The sequence below is a fragment of the Drosophila erecta genome, unplaced genomic scaffold, assembly GCF_003286155.1.
Source record: "Drosophila erecta strain 14021-0224.00,06,07 unplaced genomic scaffold, DereRS2 tig00000283-arrow-arrow-pilon, whole genome shotgun sequence".
Classification (NCBI taxonomy): Eukaryota; Metazoa; Arthropoda; class Insecta; order Diptera; family Drosophilidae; genus Drosophila; species Drosophila erecta.
Window position 1 is genome coordinate 1,521,998 of NW_020825217.1, and position 23,761 is coordinate 1,545,758.

General features: G+C 48.2%; 1 protein-coding gene across 3 annotated transcripts in view; it reads right to left on the reverse strand.

Moving 5' to 3' along the window:
- The window catches only part of LOC6555768 (mucin-5AC), a 46,710-nt gene extending 23,383 nt beyond the window's left edge, over positions 1 to 23,327 (reverse strand). Inside the window, exons 1-5 of one of the 3 annotated variants that reach the window (XM_026983119.1) lie at positions 22,467 to 23,327; positions 22,213 to 22,326; positions 18,718 to 22,141; positions 16,683 to 16,808; positions 16,378 to 16,613 (exon numbers count right to left, since the gene is read on the reverse strand). In XM_026983119.1, the coding sequence (XP_026838920.1) occupies positions 16,477 to 16,613; positions 16,683 to 16,808; positions 18,718 to 22,141; positions 22,213 to 22,326; positions 22,467 to 22,724 (4,059 nt within the window). In that variant the 5' untranslated portion in view covers positions 22,725 to 23,327 and the 3' untranslated portion in view covers positions 16,378 to 16,476. Of the gene's footprint in view, positions 1 to 16,377; positions 16,614 to 16,682; positions 18,624 to 18,717; positions 22,142 to 22,212; positions 22,327 to 22,466 lie in introns of those variants that run through there. The other 2 variants (XM_026983117.1, XM_026983118.1) reach the window with 2 other exon arrangements.
- Positions 23,328 to 23,761: the final 434 nt, after the last annotated feature.

Below are 23,761 nucleotides of genomic sequence, written 5' to 3' on the forward strand. Positions count from 1 at the left end.
AAATTTTGCATTTTTTGTAAGGGGTAACATCATAATTTTTTGCGAAAAATGGCCAAATTTCAACATTTCTAACCTTGAATGCAATTCGATGGCAAATTTTATACCGAATTCAACGAGGTATGACATTCCACAATCAGACCAATATTTTAGCTGCTGTGAACAAAAAACTGATAATTTTTAATCAAAAAATCAGGATTAAAGAAAAACTGTGTACATCCCGGGGGTGTAACATCATAACTTGGTCAAAAAACTTCACACAGCCATACAAATTACTGTTTTGAACAGCTAATGATCCCAACTAACGAGCCCTATCACTTTCCTGCTGATTTTAGAAGAATGATTTTTTTCCAAAAATTTTGCATTTTTTGTAAGGGGTAACATCATAATTTTTTGCGAAAATTGGCCAAATTTCAACATTTCAAACCTTGAATGCAATTCGATGGCAAATTTTATACCGAGTTCAACGAGGTATGACATTCCACAATCAGACCAATATTTTAGCTGCTGTGAACAAAAAACTGATAATTTTTAATCAAAAAATCAGGATTAAAGAAAAACTGTGTACATCCCGGGGGTGTAACATCATAACTTGGTCAAAAAACTTCACACAGCCATACAAATTACTGTTTTGAACAGCTAATGATCCCAACTAACGAGCCCTATCACTTTCCTGCTGATTTTAGAAGAATGATTTTTTTCCAAAAATTTTGCATTTTTTGTAAGGGGTAACATCATAATTTTTTGCGAAAATTGGCCAAATTTCAACATTTCAAACCTTGAATGCAATTCGATGGCAAATTTTATACCGAATTCAACGAGGTATGACATTCCACAATCAGACCAATATTTTAGCTGCTGTGAACAAAAAACTGATAATTTTTAATCAAAAAATCTGGATTAAAGAAAAACTATGTCATCCCGGGGGTGTAACATCATAACTTGGTCAAAAAACTTCACACAGCCATAAAAATTACTGTTTTGCACAGCTAATGATCCCAACTAACGACCCCTATCACTTTCCTGCTGATTTTAGAAGACTGATTTTTTTCCAAAAATTTTGCATTTTTTGTAAGGGGTAACATCATAATTTTTTGCGAAAAATGGCCAAATTTCAACATTTCTAACCTTGAATGCAATTCGATGGCAAATTTTATACCGAATTCAACGAGGTATGACATTCCACAATCAGACCAATATTTTAGCTGCTGTGAACAAAAAACTGATAATTTTTAATCAAAAAATCAGGATTAAAGAAAAACTGTGTACATCCCGGGGGTGTAACATCATAACTTGGTCAAAAAACTTCACACAGCCATACAAATTACTGTTTTGAACAGATAATGATCCCAACTAACGAGCCCTATCACTTTCCTGCTGATTTTAGAAGAATGATTTTTTTCCAAAAATTTTGCATTTTTTGTAAGGGGTAACATCATAATTTTTTGCGAAAAATGGCCAAATTTCAACATTTCTAACCTTGAATGCAATTCGATGGCAAATTTTATACCGAATTCAACGAGGTATGACATTCCACAATCAGACCAATATTTTAGCTGCTGTGAACAAAAAACTGATAATTTTTAATCAAAAAATCAGGATTAAAGAAAAACTGTGTACATCCCGGGGGTGTAACATCATAACTTGGTCAAAAAACTTCACACAGCCATACAAATTACTGTTTTGAACAGCTAATGATCCCAACTAACGAGCCCTATCACTTTCCTGCTGATTTTAGAAGAATGATTTTTTTCCAAAAATTTTGCATTTTTTGTAAGGGGTAACATCATAATTTTTTGCGAAAATTGGCCAAATTTCAACATTTCAAACCTTGAATGCAATTCGATGGCAAATTTTATACCGAGTTCAACGAGGTATGACATTCCACAATCAGACCAATATTTTAGCTGCTGTGAACAAAAAACTGATAATTTTTAATCAAAAAATCAGGATTAAAGAAAAACTGTGTACATCCCGGGGGTGTAACATCATAACTTGGTCAAAAAACTTCACACAGCCATACAAATTACTGTTTTGAACAGCTAATGATCCCAACTAACGACCCCTATCACTTTCCTGCTGATTTTAGAAGAATGATTTTTTTCCAAAAATTTTGCATTTTTTGTAAGGGGTAACATCATAATTTTTTGCGAAAAATGGCCAAATTTCAAAATTTCAAACCTTGAATGCAATTCGATGGCAAATTTTATACCGAATTCAACGAGGTATGACATTCCACAATCAGACCAATATTTTAGCTGCTGTGAACAAAAAACTGATAATTTTTAATCAAAAAATCAGGATTAAAGAAAAACTGTGTACATCCCGGGGGTGTAACATCATAACTTGGTCAAAAAACTTCACACAGCCATAAAAATTACTGTTTTGCACAGCTAATGATCCCAACTAACGACCCCTATCACTTTCCTGCTGATTTTAGAAGAATGATTTTTTTCCAAAAATTTTGCATTTTTTGTAAGGGGTAACATCATAATTTTTTGCGAAAAATGGCCAAATTTCAACATTTCAAACCTTGAATGCAATTCGATGGCAAATTTTATACCGAATTCAACGAGGTATGACATTCCACAATCAGACTAATATTTTAGCTGCTTATGGCGATCATATTCAGCAGCAGGTTGCTACCGAAAACCAAACGATCGTTGGTCACCTTCTGGATTTCCTGTTCGCCTGGTAATTCAAACCAAAAAATCTCACATTTTTGCCTGCAAAATGTAAATTTTTATGGCAAATTGTAGATTGTTCGGCTTGAATTACCAGGCGATCATAATCAGCAGCAGGTCACTACCAAAGACCAAACGATCGTTAGTCACCTTCTGGATTTCCTGTTCGCCTGGTAATTCAAACCAAAAAATCTCACATTTTTGCCTGCAAAATGTAAATTTTTATGGCAAATTGTAGATTGTTCGGCTTGAATTATCAGGCAATCATAATAAGTAGCAGGTGGCTACCGAAAACCAAACGATCGTTGGTCACCTTCTGGAATTCCTGTTCGCCTGGTAATTTAAATCGCAAAAATCTCACAATTTTGCCTACAAAATGTACATTTTTATGGCAAATTGTAGACTTTTCGGATTAAATTACCAGGCGATCATAATCAGCAGCAGGTGGCTACCGAAAACCAAACGATCGTTGGTCACCTTCTGGAATTCCTGTTCGCCTGGTAATTCAAACCGAAAAATCTCACAATTTTGTCTACAAAATGTACATTTTTATGGCAAATTGTAGACTTTTTGGATTGAATTACCAGGCGATCATAATCAGCAGCAGGTTGCTACCGAAAACCAAACGATCGTTGGTCACCTTCTGGAATTCCTGTTCGCCTGGTAATTTAAATCGCAAAAATCTCACATTTTTTCCTGCAAAATGTACATTTTTATGGCAAATTGTAGACTTTTCGGATTGAATTACCAGGCGATCATAATCAGCAGCAGGTGGCTACCGAAAACCAAACGATCGTTGGTCACCTTCTGGAATTCCTGTTCGCCTGGTAATTTAAATCGCAAAAATCTCACAATTTTGCCTACAAAATGTACATTTTTATTGCAAATTGTAGACTTTTCGGATTGAATTACCAGGCGATCATAATCAGCAGCAGGTGGCTACCGAAAACCAAACGATCGTTGGTCACCTTCTGGAATTCCTGTTCGCCTGGTAATTTAAACCGAAAAATGTCACAATTTTGCCTACAAAATGTTTATATTTATGGCAAATTGTAGACTTTTCGGATTGAATTACCAGGCGATCATAATCAGCAGCAGGTGGCTACCGAAAACCAAACGATCGTTGGTTACCTTCTGGAATTCCTGTTCGCCTGGTAATTTAAGCCGAAAAATCTCACAATTTTGCCTACAAAATGTACATTTTTATGGCAAATTGTAGACTTTTCGGATTGAATTACCAGGCGATCATAATCAGCAACAGGTGGCTACCAAAAACCAAACGATCGTTGGTCACCTTCTGGAATTCCTGTTCGCCTGGTAATTTAAATCGCAAAAATCTCACAATTTTGCCTACAAAATGTACATTTTTATGGCAAATTGTAGACTTTTCGGATTGAATTACCAGGCGATCATAATCAGCAGCAGGTGGCTACCGAAAACCAAACGATCGTTGGTCACCTTCTGGAATTCCTGTTCGCCTGGTAATTTAAACCGAAAAATGTCACAATTTTGCCTACAAAATGTATATTTTTATGGCAAATTGTAGATTTTTCGGCTTGAATTACCAGGCGATCATAATCAGCAGCAGGTCACTACCAAAGACCAAACGATCGTTAGTCACCTTCTGGATTTCCTGTTCGCCTGGTAATTCAAACAAAAAATCTCACATTTTTTCCTGCAAAATGTAAATATTTATGGCAAATTGTAGATTGTTCGGCTTGAATTACCAGGCGATCATAATAAATAGCAGGTGGCTACCGAAAACCAAACGATCGTTGGTCACCTTCTGGAATTCCTGTTCGCCTGGTAATTTAAATCGCAAAAATCTCACAATTTTGCCTACAAAATGTTTATAATTATGGCAAATTGTAGACTTTTCGGATTGAATTACCAGGCGATCATAATCAGCAGCAGGTGGCTGCCGAAAACCAAACGATCGTTGGTCACCTTCTGGAATTCCTGTTCGCCTGGTAATTTAAACCATAATGTATCATAATTTTTTGCGAAAAATGGCCAAAATTCAACATTTCTAGCCTTGAATGCAGTTCGATGGCAAATTTTATACCGAATTCAACGAGGTATGACATTCAACAATCAGACCAATATTTTAGCAGCTGTTAACAAAAAACTAAATATTTTTTGTCGAAAAATCTGGATTAAAGAAAAACTATGTACATCCCGGGTGTGTAACATCATAGCTTGGTCAAAAAACTTCACACAGCCATAAAAATTACTGTTTTGAACAGCTAATGATCACAACTAACGACCCCTATCAATTTCCTGCTGATTAAAAAAAAAAATTGTTTTCCCTAAAATTTCGCATTTTTTGTAAGGGGTAACATCAGGATTTTTTGGAAGAAATTGATAAAATTTAACATTTTGAACCTTGAATGCCAACCGATTTTTGCTTGTTAAATTGGTTAATTGGTTAAATACTTTCCGTGCGAAAGTTTAGCCCAAGCACAAAGATCAATGGTGGTATTCGATTCCACCGGCCTCAGCCAAGCCAAAAGCTCGAGTGGCCGAAGTAAAGGTCAGGGGTCGCCGTTGGGACTTGGACTTGCAAACTGACGAGTCCTTGCCTCGGCCCCTTTTCGCTGGCATGTGGTCAAGGACACAAGGACCACAATGCAACTAAATGCTCGGAATTAATTTGTGTTTGCACAGATTGCAGGCATGGCAAGGGGCAGCGGAACAATCAAACGGGCAATTTGGAGGAGAACTCGATGCGCAGGCAGTTGGAGCTGTGGCAAAGGCACTGAGTCCGCTGTTAGGAGCAAAACAAAGGGAGCCACAACAACACACAACACAGCAGCACACAGCAGCACACAGCAGCACACAGCAGCAGAACAAAACACAAAACAACAATAGTTTGGCAAAGCACCTGGGGGCCGCTTTGTTGCGCTTGCTGTTTTGCTTGCCACTTGACAATAAGCGTTGGAAATCAATTACACACAAAAGCGTCAAGTGGCAAATGCAAATGTTTGAAAAGCAAAGCACAAAGTCCAAAGCACGAGTTTAATTGCAATAAAGGCAAATCGGCCCAGCCAGGTGGCCACTGGTTTCGGGCAGGTGAGCTGCTGGGGGCTGTGGATATGGTTGTGCATGTGCATGCTGGATTGGCAATACAGCGCTGAAATGCCTACAAAATGTTAAGCGGCAGCTTAAGTCCTGGCTGGGCTGTGCGAGTGAAGGGGCTGGGGGGCGGCTATCAAAATATCGGTAATTTTGCAAAGGAGCGAAATTTATGTGAAAAGTGGCAAGCAACAACAGAGCGCTGGAAAGAGTCAGACAGACAAGGCCGGCCCAAAAAAAAGTGCCGAAAAAAGTGCGGAAAAGCAGTGGAAGAAAAACTGGCGCTGTGAAATGAAACACGACAACTGAAATGTAGCTGGTGGGTGGCATTGGTTGGCGCTGGCTGGCGTTTGGTGCTACAAAAGGCCCAGAGCTGCATGCAAAATGCCGAAAAAACGATTGCACGGGGCAGGACGCGGATGGGATGGGCTGGCACGGGATGAGTCGAGTCAAGTGCAGGCTGCGTGTGAAGCCGGCGATTATGCGACGAGCTTGCCCACAAAGACAGCAACAAAAAGCGCCGGCTGGCGACCCACATTCGACCCACAGCGACCGAGCAGCGGCACACCAGAGGGGCTCGAACCCACCATGAGCACCATGAGCACCAGGAGCACCAGGCGCACCAGGACCAAACCATAACTAGCAACAGGAACGGGAACACAAACAGGAGCAGGAACAGAAACAGCAGCAGAAACAGGACTACGACCATCGCCAAGACCATCACCAGGGGCCATGCCACTGTGGGGGCGGCACGGTTGCAGGCAGGGGCAATTTTTAATGACTGAAAAATAAAAATGGTTTTGGCCCGGCCAAGAGAGTGGAACGACAATGCGCAGGATGCGTTATCACTGGCCAGCGGTGGGTGGTGGGCGGTGGGTCGCTGATGATGCCCGGCATCAGCATAATGCAAGTCAACGCAAACATTTTATTTGCATTAAGCGTCGCTGCGGAAGTAGCAGACCAAAAAAAAAAATAAAAACGAAGGAAAAAAAAAATGAGGGGACTAAAAAAAAAGCAGGCAACCAAAAAAGCCAACGTCGATAGCTAAAATACATACGCACGCAAAAAGGCGATTCAAATAAAACACAAAAAAATCGTGTACATGCACCGTGCACCGGGCAACGTGCACCTACTTATGCCGCAGCATTCGGCGGCAGCCAATAAAAACGCAGCGCAGCAAGTTGCGTGCAACAGGAAGGCGAAAAAAGCGCGAAAACCAAACAAAAAGCCGCCCAAAAAGCACAAAAGACTAAAAAAAAATGCACATACACCGAAAAAAAAGGCGAGCAGCTCCTGCGACGCGGCGCGGGGAAAAATCAAACAACACATTCCCAATTGCAAAAGGCCTGGGTGCGAGTGAAATGACAGCAGGCTGCCGCTGCACTGGCCACTGCAACTGCCCACCGCCCATCGCCCACTGCCCACCGCCCACCGCCCACCGCCCACTGCAACTGCATCTGCGGATGGGAGGGGCTCGGTTCGGCGGGACTCGGCTCCGCTCGGCTCGGTTGGCCCTGAAATAAAAATAAAAAGGGAGCGCTCAAAAAAATCCTAGAAATATATAAAAATTGTCCAAAAAGTGCAAAAAAGCAAAGGCGCAAAAACAGGCTCAAAACGCACACATCCTAAACCGTGGGCCAGAGCAGGCCGGCCTCAGTCGGAGCGAGCGAGAGGGCGACACGTGTTGGGCGGCAATGCAGTTGCAGTTGCAGTTGCAGCTGATGTTGCAGCCGCAGCTGCAGCAGCAGAGGCCGAGGCCGCGGCCGAGGCAGCGGACACTTGTTTTAGTTTTTTTGCCAGCAAGTGCATTTCCCAGGAGCGCACTCGAAAGCCCCGAAATGTAGGCAACGAAAATGGGCCCACTGCTGCACCTGACCAAGTATCTGTATCTAGTATCTTTTTGTAACTTTGAAGCCAATAACTGAAAATCAGAAAATGCAGTTCCAAAGGCCCGTTCCAGAGGTTGCCTTGGAACTCGAGTCCGCTCCTGGAGCTGGCCATGCAGTTTACTGCCACAGATTGAGTGCAGCGCGAGGTGCGAGCGAGAGCTGTCGCGGCGGTGAGGTGAGACGGAAGATGCAGCCTGCATGCGATGCAATTCGCGTCATTCGGGGGGTGGTGGGGTGTATGTGCGAGGGGCGAGCGGCGAGGGGCGGCGGGCCAGCGCAAATTGAAATAAAAAAAATGTATAAAAACCATAAATAAATAAAATTAAGCAGAGAGCGCTTGGGGGAAAAACCCAAACGATGACAGCGAAAAAAAGACGCAGCATGCAGAATGCAGAATGCATTGTAGCCGATGCAACTGCACTTACATACAGACCAACGCCCAGTGGGTGGGCGCGGGTGCTCAATGCAGTTTGGCAATTTAGTGGGGGAAAAAAATGACAAAAAGGCGAAATATACTTAAATTTGTTGCTCTTGTGTGAGTGCGAGTGGGAGTTTGAGTGGGAAGGGGGCAGCGCGAGTGCGCCAGCTCGCTCGAACGCACGCAAAAAATATGCAAAAACTCCGCCCTAAAATGCGAGGCAATAAAATAAAAATCAATCTAATGAAGCCCAGAGCAAAACAAGGCAAAAAGGCGGCCGAAAACCAACAAAGATGGCGGTAGGAGCGGCAGATGTATTCATGGGTGTATGGCGGACACGCTAATTTAAAATGTGCAACTATGACAGCTCCTCCCGCTTCTACTCCCGCTCCCACCGCATCCGCCGGAGCTCATCCTGTCCAGGCTGGCCATTGCCATTTATGGGCAACAAAAAGCACTCGATTAAGCGACCTCAGCACACAGCAATAATATCGACGGCGAGCTGTGGTGATGGGCACAAAATCGAATCATAGCACCCCAAAAGCAACCCCAAATCGCTGGAGCCCGGTCCCGATAATTACAGCACGAATGCGTCGGCTAGAAAGTTTGCTCCAAGGGTCGCTGGTGGAGCAAGTAGCCAACGAGCAGTGCAGCCTCCAGTCCGATCCGATCCGAAAACCCAATCCCATTCCAGCACTTTTCCATGGCTTTTCCCGCGGGCGGTTGTTAATTTGCTGGATTAGGCAGGAAACGAACTGAGGCATCACAAATCGGAGCAACTGGGGGACAGGACGGGTCTGGACGGGCCTGGACTGCCGATGAGGAGGCAAGTGGAGCTGATCTGAGCTGAGCTGAGCTGAGAGATGGGATGAAAACTAAACCGCAGCCCTTTTATGGCTCCGGGCGAGCCCTTTGTAGGTTTGCTGACGAAATGCGCCGATAACTTTTTTTATTTCGAAGCTCTAAAAATGAGACATTTCATATTACTTTTACGGCAGGAGCAACTGCCTCCGTCCTGGCCGCCCTCTCAGCCTCCGCCTTCGCCTTCGTCTTAGCCTCAGTGGGTTAAAAACAATTCGGCTGCCTGAAGTTTCGGTGGCCCGCTCCCCTTTTGGGGTTACGCCACGGCCAACGGACACACGAGCCAAGGGCTTTGGGGGGTTTGAGGGGCTGCTTCCGCCAGTGGCAGTGGCAGTAGCAGTGGCAGTGGCACACACTTAACGGCACTCAACGCATACAAAATTTCAAAATCATCAAAAAGTAGAAAAATACGCGTTTCATGCACATTCGCGGCATTTATGAGCCCATCAACGTCGCTCATGGATGAAAGTAACGCGTTTTATGCGTCGTTTGGGTGCCTGCCAAATGTATCTTTTTATGTGGTTCGGCGGTGTTGCAAGCGCAGCTCTCGCTCATGACCACATGAGATGTGGGCAGGGGCAGGGGCAGGGGCAGGGGCAGGGGCAGGTTCTGAAGCTGTAGCTGGAGCAGGATTGGGCATGGCCTGGGTTTTTGGGGCAGCACACGGCACTGCCGTAAAAGAAAGGAAACGGGGGGAAAACCATCAAGTTCAAAGTTTTCGGCAACGTTTACGAGTCCTGCTGCCACCGGTAGCCAGTAAAAAGTGAAGGGCGGACCACATCCGCACGCCGATCCGGACGGGATCCTATTGGCCGGATGAATCCCACCTGGCGAGCGGCTGACTAGGCGCCTGCTTAGTGCGTCCGCTAAGCAACCCTCCATCCCATACCCACGCCCATGCCCATGCCCATATCCATATATCCATACCCCACTCGCACTTCAGCTGGCGGGCAGGAACACCCCGGGGATCTCGTGCAACTAACAAACACTTTTATGCGCTATTAAAAATATTCTTTTTATAAGCCCTATAAAAGGAACGCAGCGAAATCAGCCGGCAATTTATTCGCAAAGCGCTTTCCGTTCACCCACCACCCCACACCCACACCCACACCCACTTGAAGCGGCAGAAAAGCGCTCTCGAGAGAGACATTTTATGCGCACCTAAGTCATTTCGAACAATTTCGATTAAAAAACTCATCTAAACAATTTATGGCGCGGCGTAAAAATCAAATCAAAGCACTGTCGGCGGCAAAAGTGCAGCATTCAGCGGGGTGGTTCAAATTCAGTCACATTTCCCAGTTTACAACTATGCGGGAAAGCATAAATTTAGGAAATGTGATGGCCTCCACAGTCCGTTGATTAGTTATTAAACGGTTTGAGTGCATCCGAGCTGGGGGTAAGACCTCCAGACTCAGATTCAGATACAGATACATAGATCGATTTGAGGCCCTGCCCCGCCCATCCCCCCACTGGCCCTGCAATGTTTGGGGGCCTTCAGCCATTACAAAGTTTCTAAACTTTACGATTAAGTATAAAGAGCAAAGACACGCTCCTCGAGGAGCTGGCAGCAAGTTGAAACTGTGCGGGATATTAAAAAGTGCACGGAATAATGCTCCTTTTATGACCAAAGTGGCATCGGACAAGGGGTGAATGGGGGTGCTTCAAATGTCAGCTGACATCTCACCCAACCACCCCCGCCACCACGCCACCACGCCACCCCGCCACCCCCCGGCGGGCTGGTTCAGGCTCATTTCGTTTTTAATTTCCGTAATTCCGTCAGCAGAAAAATTTTTGCAATATAAAAAGTAAATATCGAAATTTATAGACCTGCAGATGTGCTGGGTTGAGGCCGAGGGGATGGCGTTAGTGTTCGGGGTGTGCCTGGCTCCCCACCCCAAACAGCAGCCAAGCTCCCCCCCACCCACTCAGCCAAAGACGGAGGCTGAAGCGACATTAAAATGTTAAATAAAAACAGTAACAAAATACACACAAAAACAAACCGAAGACAGCGGCGGCCGAGAAGAATGCCATCAACCCCCTTTGGCAACTTACACGAGGAATTTAATGACAACACTAAAAAGTTTAAGCGTTATTATTTCTAGGGTAGTCAGCCCCACTGCCCCCCGCCACCCCCCGAAAATCAGCTCCAAGGATAAGAGCTTAGGCGGAGGGATGATGAATCCGGCTGGCTGGCTGCCTGGATGAATGGATGAATGAATGGCTGGAAAAAATACGACGGCTGTAAAATGGCGAATTCATGACCTGCAACTGCCGCCCGCTCCCGCTCCCCCTCCTCCCCTCTCTGCTGTGTGTGTGTGTGTGTGCATTCTAATGGCAACTAAAAACGAGCGGAGCTGAGCGCGATTGTAACGATTCGGTTATTACCATTATATTGCCGAAACAGCGCGCGCTCTTCCATCCTACCGCCCACCACTCACCGCTCGCCGCTCCAACCCCATCCCGACCAGAAACAAAGTCGAAACGCACATAACTCAATCTTCGACGTAGGTACGCGGACCCACCCAGCCCCCCTCTTTTATTGCTAATGGCAAGGCGATGGAAGCTCAGCGGACTGAGGGATCTGAGGGGACTGAGGAGGGGCGGCATGCTCCTGCTGCAGTTTATGCGCTGCTGTTAAACTTACGGCAGTTTACCGCCGCAACAGCGACTTGCAACACACCCACCCACTGGCAAGCGGGCCGCGCATTCCACGGCTTAAAAACGAAACAATTTTTACAACTTTGTTGTTTGCCTGCGGCAGCATTCGCCATTTCTAGTTGGCCCGTAAAGTGAATGTAGTAATTTTTCAAAAATCTTTGTCTTTAATGGACCATTAAGCGCTCTTTCGGCCGCTGTCCCGCGACTCCTCCCAGCGACTGACAACTCGGCTAGACTGAGTCCGCCCATCGTCAATATTGCGATTCGGTTGTAAAAAATGCGTTTTAATGCTTCAATAAAATAAAAAGTTTGCATTAAAAGCAAGCCAGCCTGGAGCGGAGGGCAGCGCCATCTTCGGGCGGAACAATTAGCGTAAAAAATAGACGATGCAACTCACAAGCGCCGTGTTCCTTGGGCGAGCTAGTGCGCTAGTGCAGCAGGCTCTTAGGTTTCAGGCTCTCAAGTTGCTCCTGCCAAAAAGTTGATGTGAACTTTAGAAGCCCGCCTTTTGCCACTCAAGTGGGGTCACTGGTTGGAGAAGGGCAGGGGCTTCATCGCGTCGACTGGGCGACTGGGCGGCTGGGCGGCCGGACGACCGGTGCACATTGTGCATTTTCGAGGCAAAATTAATGTTTAATCAACAAAGTGGTAATGTACCCCGCAGCGCCCCGTCTTTGCCGTCATCGGCATGTGGAAAACTAGCGACATTGCATCAAAGAAACGAAAATATTTGCTGTGCGTGGGCCGCAAAAAAGCAACATAAAAATTGAAATCGGATAATGCAAACAGTAGATTAAAAACCAGCCCTGCCACCGCGAGACTCCAGTTGCCAGTTACCAGATACCAGTTACCAGTTACCAGATACCAGTCCACACCATACTCGATATCAGAGGGACCCGTCCGGTTGTCCTGGTAATGCCGATGCCGTGTTTGGGAACGCTAATTGAAAGCCACTGCCACCTTTGCGCTTTGCAGCCAAAGACAAATATTGGATGGACCGCGGCTTTATGCATATTTAAAATCAATTAAGTCAATAAATAATAAGGACAGCCTTAATGCGATTGCATATGAACGAAATGCGGCAAATGCCGCCTATATTTGCCTTGCCGCGGAGTGCAAATCTGGGCCGCTGGAGTAGAAGCAGGACCAGGAGCAGGAGCAGGAGCAGGAGCAGATGCAGGTGCAGTTGGGTGCGGGCGAGGTCAAGATACGGGTCCGCATCCATAGGATTTGAACGCGACACGCCTGAAGAGCTCTCCGCGGGCCACTTGGAAGGCACTTGGCCGAAACAGGGGCCATGCAGGCTGGGTGCACTCAACGATGAGTTGCAAATTGTTGCCGCTTGTGTGCCGCCTGCCAAGAGTGCGCGATTGAGGGGGCGCGCACAAAGCGCTCGCCGGAGCACGCCAGCCAATGCACTCGGCCACGAAATGTGGACACAAAGCCCCATGCCACATGGTCACATGGCCAAGTGGTTAAGTGGAGCAGAGCAAAACTGAGCGGGGCCAGCGAGGCGTAATCAAATGAAACAATCGGCTAAACGAGCTCCTGCCCCACTGAGCCATCCCGCCAAAAGAGGCGAAAAGAGCTGGCTGGCTGACTGACTACTGGTTTACTGGGTGGCCAAGGAAAGGAGCAAAAGGAGCAAAAGGAGCAAAAGAAGCAAACGGAGCTGGCGCTCCAAAAGAAGCACCATGCAAATGTGGTGCACAAAAAGTGACTGCGCTGGTGGCAAAAGCCAAAAGCAATCAGAGTGCGACGCCAGCCAGCAAAAAAGAATGCAACGGAGATGGCGCAAGACAAGCAACAAACACGACTCCACCACGCACCACCCATCGACTAGTGCCACATGCCACACACACACACACACGGAGGCAATCAGAGAGTTTCATTCATGACGACCAACTCGAAGCCCCAGTCCGTACTCCTCAGTCCTCAGTCCTCAATCCTCAGCCCCATCTCCAGTCGACAGCCGCATGTCCTTGCGGGGGCCACGGCCCACTTCCACTTCCACTTCCACTTCCAGCTGCTCACCCACTCCGCATCGACAGCCATATCCACAGCAACATCCACATCCACATCCACATCCACGTCCACGTCCACATCCACAGCTGTGTGTGCATCTTTTTGCTTTCGTTTTAGAAAACTCACGGCTCGCACGACACTCGAACCCAGCCAGACCAGACCGATCACGCCAAAAAGAAACTGCAACGAATCAAGGACGAATTTTTTGACAGTTTTTTTGCTCCTCACACGGAGTGTGCCACATGTCCAATCCCCCCAAACTCTTTCGGTTTGGCTTTGTTTTCCGCCGACTCGACCCTGTGCGGCTGCTCTTGCTCCTTTTTGCGCACACGATGCACACGGCGATTCTTTGGCGTTTTTTGTGCCGAGCTCTGGCTGCTCGGTGGTCGGTGGTCGTTGCCCGGTGCTCGGTGCTGGGTGCTCGGTGCTCCGCCTGGCCAAAAAGAAAGCATTACGGAGGCGACCCAGATATCGGCACTTACGCAAAGTGCAACCGTGCCCATTGAATACGCATTAGTGGAACCCGCTGACACAGCCGTGCTAAAAAGCAATGGGCGCCATAAGATGGGCTCAGCAGACGGCAACTGGGAGCCCTATGCGCCGGAGGAGCACCACTATCCATCTGGCTCGCCGGATCATGGCCTCATGCATAGGTGATGAGCCGGGGGGCAGCCGTGGCATGCAAAGGAACATCCGCATTCGCATCCGCAGCGGATCCGTATCCGGATCCACGCTAAGCCGGGCAGAACAAAGGCGGCAAGAGGTCGGAGAGCGGCAAACACAAATCCCGGTTTGTAAGCCAATTTGCACTTAGGCTTATCTAATGTCGTATCATTTGTATAATGCTCTGTTCGGCCTGATACTTGATGTCTACTGTATGTAGTCAATACTCTGCTCCCGATTCCGACTCCATGTCCGACCCCAAAGGAGCCACACCCTCCCACTTCTAGCGCCACGCACGAGTGTGTGTGTGGGCGTGTGTGCGTGTGGGCGTGTGGGCGTGGGGCGTGTATGGGCGTGTGCGCCTTATCCTGCGGGGTTCATTTCTAAGCTCATTTATGTTTATCACAAATGCGTGCCAAAGTGTGTCGTTATTCTTCCACCTCCACGCACACTTCCCCAACTTTCAGCCATCGCCGATGTTGTCGAACTTGTTGGCGTGGCGCGAACAAAAACATTTCAAATATTCAAAAAAGCCACACACTCGCACAAGACATCCACCCACCCAACCAGCAGATACAAGGAATGGCAGTTGAGAGCTGTACTCAACTAGTCGGGACATGTACTGGCCATAGAAATTCATCTAACGGCTGTAACAGGTAATTGAACTTGGTTATATGGCCCTCGGAATGGCGTCGCGCTGCAAATGGAAATGTGGAAATGTGGAAATGCTACGGCATTCGCAGAGTTCGCGGGGCTCGCAATGTCGAAGGGTCGCAGGGTCGCAGGGTCGCGGAGTCGGGTAAATGGAAATGGAAATGGAATTGAATGACGCGCGCATCGTGTGCCAAATGTGACGTCCTGGGCTCACAACGCACAACGCACAACGCAGAACCCAACCCAACCCAGCCGCTCAAAGTCGGAGAAGCAATGCGTGCGAACTATATAATGCGGGCATAAAAAGGATTTGCACAAGGAGCATGTGTGTGGCGGCGGCGGTGGCGGCAGGGGAAAGTCAAATCCAAGACTTCATGCTACATGAAAATTGCAAATTGTGCGCCATAGTTGGGGGGCGGCAGCGAGAGGGAGGGGCCAACTGTTGAACTGCTGAATAATTCATGGCCAACTGGAGATTTGTGCAGCAGCAGGATGATGTCTGCTAAGCGCGTTTGATGCCGATTTGTGGCACGCATAACTGTAAATCGCCGAAAAGCCTGCCACTGGTGCTTAGATGCCACTTGGGGGTGTGGGGCATTGATTAACTCGTGCTCTATGTGGGAACTGTGCCACGCATCCCCGAGCTACCCATCCAACGAACCAGCGAACCACCGAGCTACCAACCGAATAAGCGAACAAGCGAACCGAACCGAGCAGAGCAGATCAAAACAAACGGAAACGGAAGCGAAGACAACAAGAGCAGGACAATGCAGCTGCCGCAAAAACAATGAGTGCACTTGCACTTGCTCCTTTTGCTTGCCGTTAACACAAAACACAGAGCTGCCACCACCCGCGTCGCTTCAGGAATTCGCGGACACTGCCTGTCGACACTGGGCGCCTGGTGGCCAAGTGCCCACTCGCATGTGGAATGGCATGCGGGTGGGGCATGCCGCCGTGCCGACTTTGGCTTGGTCTTGTTGCCGTCCACGACTGTGTTAGGGACTTCTTCCTTTTGTTGGCCCAGTCGGCAGCAGCGGGCGCCAACAGGTGGCAGCTACTTCTGGACACATGCAGGCAGCATAACCACAGACAGACCACGACCACGACCGCATCCACATCCACATTCACAGTCGCGACCCACCCATATCCCATTACCCACACAGGCTGAAGGACGTTCGGCGTGGTGGCACGCTTTTTTATCCTTTGCTTTCCACTCCTTTCCTTTCCTTTTGGCGTGCAACTTTTTGTGTGCACTCTGCCTGCTTCTTTTGCCAGCTGCCAGCTGCCTCTGCACTATGCGCTTCTCGCTGTTTCTTTTGGCGGACGACCCCCATGCCACCCATGCCACCATGCCACCCGGTGGCAGCACATGGAGTCTGCAGGCTGTGCGGGTGGAAAGCCCCCGTTGACCAAGGCGACCCACTTGCTGTGCGCCATTCCCAGACCGTCTTGGTGGATTTAATGGTATAGTATTTATTGTAGTTATAGGTACGGTATAGGTTCTATGTTAGAGAAATCGCACTACGCGAATCTCGTGGGCGTCGTTGTGTTCCTACACTGCGTTGCGGAAGCCAGCGATGTCGGTGAGCTCCAGTGGCTTCCACTGGATGTCGACATGCTTGTGGACCCGCTCCTCCTCCTCGTCGCAGCCTCCCGTGCAGTTGGACTTCTTATAATTATCAGCTGGGTCTGTGGTCGAGTCATAGGTCGTAGGTCAGGGACAATGTTCGTTGACGTTGCGAAATGTGGTGGACTTACCGTATTTGTGGTCGTGGTCCTGGTCGCAGGACTGCGGACAGAAGACGATCTTCAGGTCGATGGGCTCGTACACCTTCACGATGAGCTGCGGCACCTTCTCCGTGGAGTGGTCCCCGGGTCTGGACACTAGTGGATTGAACGAACGGTTAGCGTGGCTCACTGGGTTGCTTGGCGTTCGAGCGTCGGAGGAGATGGATATGGAGGACATGGGTGTGAGGTGGACGGTTTGGTTGCGCGCCGCCAGCAACCAGGGCCTGCTGTTCACCGACAGCACTTCCTGGCGCACCGCGACGGGCACAGCTGTTGCTGGTGGCGCTGATTCTGGAGTGGTCTGTGTGACCATTTCTAGTGTACTCTGTGTGATTGACTCTGGTTTTTGCTCCCCGGACTCGCGTGTTCGAGCCTTTTGGCTTGCTTGTGTCGCTGGTGTTTCTGTGGATGTCGATGGTGTTGTTTGGGAGGATGATTCAGTTCGTGTCGTTGTTTGCATGACTGCTTGGGTTGCTTTTGGATCAGATGATGTGTGTGGCACGGTTAGTCCAGAAGGATGCCCAACTTCGGCGGCAAGTCTGCGCCTTAGAGCCTTAGCAACTGCTGATGCGCGATTGGGCGTACTTCCGGTGGGAATCTGAGTTTTCTTCCTTCCCAATCTTTTAAGCAGCTCGTCGGATGCAGCATTCATTTCTACTTCGCTTTCCCTACTCCTGCTTGCTAGTCTATTGAACATCGCCTGCTCTACAGGCTGCGCCACGTGTCGCTTGGCGGTGGCTGCCGGTGGCCTATCGTCTACTAAGACTGCGCCGGTCTCCTTTTTCTTAGCCTCAGAAGAGCCAGCGGGTTCGTCTTCCATGTAGTCATCGTCCTCATCGTAGTATTCCTCACTCAAAGGTGTCAAACTTTTCTGCCGACTAGGTGCCTGTGGACCTGAATGCTTACTAGCAGTCAGACCTGGTCGTGCGGTCGAACTTGTGAGCGCAAGAGTGCTCTTGATTGTGGTGGACGCAGGACCTGCACTGCTGCTTGATGTCTGAGGGGCACCTGGTGTTGTGGATGTGGTCGCAGCCGGTAATGGCTTCTGCAGCTCTGTATGAGTTAGGCGCTGCTTCAGGAGGCTGATCAGGAAGTTCTTCCTGGCCTCCAGGCTGGTGACTACACCGCTCGGAATGTCGTTCGCGTCGTTGACATAGTCAGAGCCCTCAGAGCTGTCGCCGTATTCCAGCTCTCCAGTTGGCGACTCAATCGGCTGGGCTGTGGTAGAGGAAGCTGCCCTGGTCTGTCTTGGCAAGGAGGTGGTTATATGTGACTCTGGTTTAGTGGTCGTAGACGGAGCAGCAGGGATCAGTGCGGCCACAGTGGTGCTGGACATAGCCCTTGGCTGGGTTTTGTCCAGTACCTCGTTCTCCTCATCCGCGTACTGCTCCGATGTCTCACTGTCGTAGTACTCGGAGTCCTCCGGCTCCTTTCTAGTGGGCTGGACAGAGCCCTTCTGGGTAGAGGCCAGCTGCTGGATGGATAGCCGTAGGGAGTGGGCGATAAAGGGCTTAGAGGTGGCCAGGTTGTGCCTGGCCATCTGAGCAATGGTCACTCCTCGCGGGCTCTGGCTGGAGGAATGCTGACTGGATGGTCGCTGAGTAGGAGCATGCTCCTTGCTTGGCGGCGTGGTGGAGATTATGTGGAACAGTTTTTGCAGGATGTGGGCCGCCGCCAGCGTGGACATGGTTTGAGCCCTAGCTGTTGTGGCCTGCCCTGATTGCGCCTCGGCGGAGGACGGTGCATCGTCCATGTAGTCCGGCGCCTCCTGCCCGTCCAAAGTGTTCCTTCTTCCGCTAAATGAAGTGTTGGGTTGTGTGTCGGTGAGCGTTACTTGTTTCTGTGGTGATTGTAGTTCAAGTAGATTCACTTGTTCGAGTTCTTGTGTGCATGCAGGATTTGTGTTCTTATCTGTAAGGCAAGTGTCGTGATTAGGTGTTCAGTGCTGCTTGTGTGGAGGAGCGTTCAAAATGGACTAATGGATGCTCATGAGCAAGAGACTTACCTGAGGTGGAGTTGGAATCGGCACATGGCGATCGCGTGGCAGTGGTCACTGCAGTGGAGGCGGTGGAGTTTTGCGGAGTAGTGGTAGTTGCAACCTTCGTGGTCCCGATACTTTTAGATGTTGCCGTAACTGATGTCGGTTGGAAAGTTGCACTGGTCGGCTTTTGTGTGCTCGAAATTGGTTTAGGTGTGGTTATGATTACCGTGGAGGTTTTCGGAGTGGACGTTGTGGGATTTTGAGTAGAAATGATCACTGTTGTTGTCTTTGGATTCGTCGTTGTTGTAGGTTTAGGCGTGGTAGAATCTGGCTTTTGAGACGACGTAGTTTTCGTAGAGGATTTGGAAATGGTGGTTGTTGTAAGTCGAGTAGTGGCTGCCACTGTAGTTGTCGTTGCAGTCGTTGTTGTCGATAGTTTCGGAGTTGTAGTTGCTTTTTCAGTGCTGAGTGTTGGTAACGGAGAACTTTCTGTAGCTTTCTTAGTGGTAATAGTAACCGTGGATTCTTTCTGAGTAGAAGTTATTGGTTTCTGAGTAGAAGTTTTCAGCGTAGTTGGTTTCGGAGTCGGCGTTGTTATTTTCTGGGTCGTTGTCGTTGGTTCGGAAGTAGTATTCGTTGTTGTCAATGGTTTGAGAGCTGTAGTTGCTTTTTCAGTGCTGAGTGTTGGTAACGGAGAACTTTCTGTAGCTTTCTTAGTGGTAATAGTAACCGTGGATTCTTTCTGAGTAGAAGTTATTGGTTTCTGAGTAGATGTTTTCAGCGTAGTTGGTTTCGGAGTCGGCGTTGTTATTTTCTGGGTCGTTGTAGTTGGTTCGGAAGTAGTATTCGTTGTTGTCAATGGTTTGAGAGCTGTAGTTGCTTTTTCAGTGCTGAGTGTTGGTAACGGAGAACTTTCTGTAGCTTTCTTAGTGGTAATAGTAACCGTGGATTCTTTCTGAGTAGAAGTTATTGGTTTCTGAGTAGAAGTTTTCAGCGTAGTTGGTTTCGGAGTCGGCGTTGTTATTTTCTGGGTCGTTGTCGTTGGTTCGGAAGTAGTATTCGTTGTTGTCAATGGTTTGAGAGCTGTAGTTGCTTTTTCAGTGCTGAGTGTTGGTAACGGAGAACTTTCTGTAGCTTTCTTAGTGGTAATAGTAACCGTGGATTCTTTCTGAGTAGAAGTTATTGGTTTCTGAGTAGATGTTTTCAGCGTAGTTGGTTTCGGAGTCGGCGTTGTTATTTTCTGGGTCGTTGTAGTTGGTTCGGAAGTAGTATTCGTTGTTGTCAATGGTTTGAGAGCTGTAGTTGCTTTTTCAGTGCTGAGTGTTGGTAACGGAGAACTTTCTGTAGCTTTCTTAGTGGTAATAGTAACCGTGGATTCTTTCTGAGTAGAAGTTATTGGTTTCTGAGTAGAAGTTTTCAGCGTAGTTGGTTTCGGAGTCGGCGTTGTTATTTTCTGGGTCGTTGTAGTCGGTTCGGAAGTAGTATTCGTTGTTGTCGATGGTTTGAGAGCTGTAGTTGCTTTTTCAGTGCTTAGTGTTGGTAACGGGGAACTTTCAGTAGCTTTCCTAGTGGTAATAGTAACCGTGGATTCTTTCTGAGTAGAAGTTATTGGTTTCTGAGTAGAAGTTTTCAGCGTAGTTGGTTTCGGAGTCGGCGTTGTTATTTTCTGGGTCGTTGTAGTCGGTTCGGAAGTAGTATTCGTTGTTGTCGATGGTTTGAGAGCTGTAGTTGCTTTTTCAGTGCTGAGTGTTGGTAACGGGGAACTTTCAGTAGCTTTCCTAGTGGTAATAGTAACCGTGGATTCTTTCTGAGTAGAAGTTATTGGTTTCTGAGTAGAAGTTTTCAGCGTAGTTGGTTTCGGAGTCGGCGTTGTTATTTTCTGGGTCGTTGTAGTCGGTTCGGAAGTAGTATTCGTTGTTGTCAATGGTTTGAGAGCTGTAGTTGCTTTTTCAGTGCTTAGTGTTGGTAACGGAGAACTTTCTGTAGCTTTTTTAGTGGTAATAGTAACCGTGGATTCTTTCTGAGTAGAAGTTATTGGTTTCTGAGTAGAAGTTTTCAGCGTAGTTGGTTTCGGAGTCGGCGTTGTTATTTTCTGGGTCGTTGTAGTCGGTTTGGAAGTAGTACTTATTGCTTTTTGAGTGGAGCTAGTGATGGCAGATGTTTTTACGGAGGTCGTGGTTGTATTTTCGGTACTTTTTTTGGTAGAAGGCTTGGGAGAACTAATCGTTGTCTTTTCGGTTCTTGCTGCAACTGTCGATGTTTTCGGAGTAATCGTTGTAGATCCTATTGTTGTTGTTCTAACTGGGGAAGTGTTGTGGGTTGCCGTACTTCGTTTTTGAGTTGTTCTTGTCACTACAGTAGTCTTCGGTTTTTCGGTAGCTGTTGAGGTTTTCTTAGTAACTGTTGTATGCCTTTTAGTAGTTATTTTCGCGGACGTTGTTCTATGTGGTTCCCTACTTGAAATGACTTCGGTGGTTTTTGTGACTGTAGAAGTTGTGCTTGGTTTGAGAGTTGTACTTGGTGGTGGAATTGTTGGGCATGTAGACACCACTGGTGGTTTGGTAGTCTTACTTTCGATAATGACAATATGTTGCGAAAGGTGCAAGCCCTTTAAAGGCGATTTGAGTTCCGGAGCCTCCGTAACATCGTTCTTGGCTGGATTAGTATCGGTGTATTGATATTTGGTGGTATCCTTTGACGGTTCACGATTGGAAGCTGCACTCGCTGACATTGTGGGCAGGTCGGGAACGTTCTCCGAGAGCTTAAGATTGCGCGGAACGCCCTCTTGCTGAACCTCTAAGTTTTCTGCAGCCATTTCCTTGGCGCGATGGTGGGTTGAGTACTTATATGAGGGGTACGACTTAAGGGCAGGCTGCTGCTCCTTGGCTTCCGTATCGTAGTCGTCCTCTTCGTATAGCGGTGGTGCAGCTGGATAGGGTGGATAGTAGGGCTGTGGAGCGTAGGGTACCTGCACGGGACCCGGAACATAGTCAAAGCAGTCGACTTCACTGCGGGGGCGACACAACTTTCCCTCGAGATCAAAGCTATTGCTGCCGGGGCATTTAAATCGTGTTTGCAGATAGGTGCCACTTTCCTGCAATCGACATGTGTAGTAGAGGGCGCAGTCCGTTGGGGAACGGAAGGTGCCTTCCTCGGCGCACTCGGGAAACTTCAGCTCGCAGTTCTGCGGAATGTAGCTGCCACTGTCCGATATCTCCGTCGAGGGGCACTGGTCGCCGGGCAAGCACTTGCGCTCCACCGGCGAGAAAATGGTGCCCGACGGGCAGGCGAATAGCCAAGGCTGAGTCCGGTTTTTGTCGCACCTGTAGTACACCTGGCAGTCGTGAGGGTGTGGAAAGCGGCCCTCCTTCTGGCACTGCGGCGGCCTGTGGTCCGGTCTGTGCTGTGAAACGCGTTGCACGCATCGCCCGCTGCTGGCGTCGAAGCTCTGGGGAATGGGAAAGTGAGTTGAATGGCAGTTGAATGGAGAAGCAGGGCAAGCGGTCGTCTAGGACTCACCTCAAGACTGCGGCATTTGCTGAAGATAACACAGTCGGGCTTACAGACGTAGTAGTACTGCTGCTGGTCGGGATGGGGCTTGATGCCAATGTAGTTGCGTGAGCAGCGATTACTCTACAATTAAAAATAACGAATCCGATTAAAACTGAAAGCTGACTTGGTTAGGCAAGGAAACAGTACCAATAAATATATAATATAAGTGGCCAAAAACCATGTTCCTAATCCGATATTCCTAGTTTCTAGTTTCTACTCACGTAATCGAACCGCACAGGGATCCCACCGCCGGGGTAGCTCTTGAAGACGCCAAAAACGTTGTCGTAGTAAGGTTGGTAAACGGGTGGTGGCGCCTGGTAGCCATAGCCGTAGGGTGGGTAAGCATAGGGAGGCTGTCCGTAGTATCCGGTAGGCAGCACTGGTGGATATCCGCTTGGTAGTTGCCGCACAGAGCGACTGGTGGCCATGGAGAGCACGGACAGCAGGCCCAGCAGTGTCGACCAAAGGCAGTGCGTCATGGTGGGCACTCTACTTCAGATGACTCGAAACTTGACTGCAACTAGTTTGTCCTCGTGATCCTGGGTTCATCTGATTGAGTTGACTCTGAAGGGCTGGTATCCTTAGTGCGCCTGCTTTGCGTGGAACCTTGGTTGCGACCGCGGTCAGCGCTGGAGTGGCAGTGGTGATTTGGAGCAGGGCAGACGCGCTTAAAAGGTCGCTGGGTGCGCTCGCTTCTGAGAATGTTGCATAACTCGCATGCCAGTTGAGCGCCGCGTGATTTAAGTACGGAGATGTTGGATGCCGCACCAGAAAGACGAAAACAAATCTTGGCTAACGGTGCAGCGTCTAAAATGCAGAGCACAGAGTGCAGAGCGCTCTCCCCACGTGACCGGAGACCGGAAGAGAGTCTCCGCCGGGGAGCGCGGGGCCCGTATCACGTAAGATGCATGTCTAAATGAAGCTCGGGGGGCCGGAGAGCGACGTGCGCTGCTTCCGCACCGGAGATGCTTTCCCGCTTCATTTTCCATCTGGATGCGAATCTCGGGATCGGCGATCCGCCATCCGGGATCTGCAGCCGGCTAAGACGTGATCAATGGTTGTGGCCAGAACGAAACCGATTCCTGTAACGATAGGGGTACTGCATTGAGGTAGTTTTATAACCATTTTTGATCGGTGGGGAGGTAGGTAACTCGGAACCAAGGTCATGTAACCAAAAAAAACACATTCGGCATTTATGTCTCTCGACGATTCTTACACGTACGTCGCGTCGCGCGGGCGGGTGTTACGCATCCAAAAATTTAAAATTCGTGGGTAGCTGATGCGTCATTCAACACGTTCGTCGCTCTGAGCGGAAAGACACGAATCGCCTACCGTGCAAAAAAAAGCCTTAGACCCAATATCGAGCACGTTTCCCGCAATTAGGAGACAGGAAGAACGGATTCGTTAAATACGTTCTGCAAAATGTTTCCCTTAATGCCGAATGGTATTATATACTCCCACGGTCGAAATTCATAATCACAGGTTGGCGTTTTAAAGTTTGTAAACATTGTGGGCT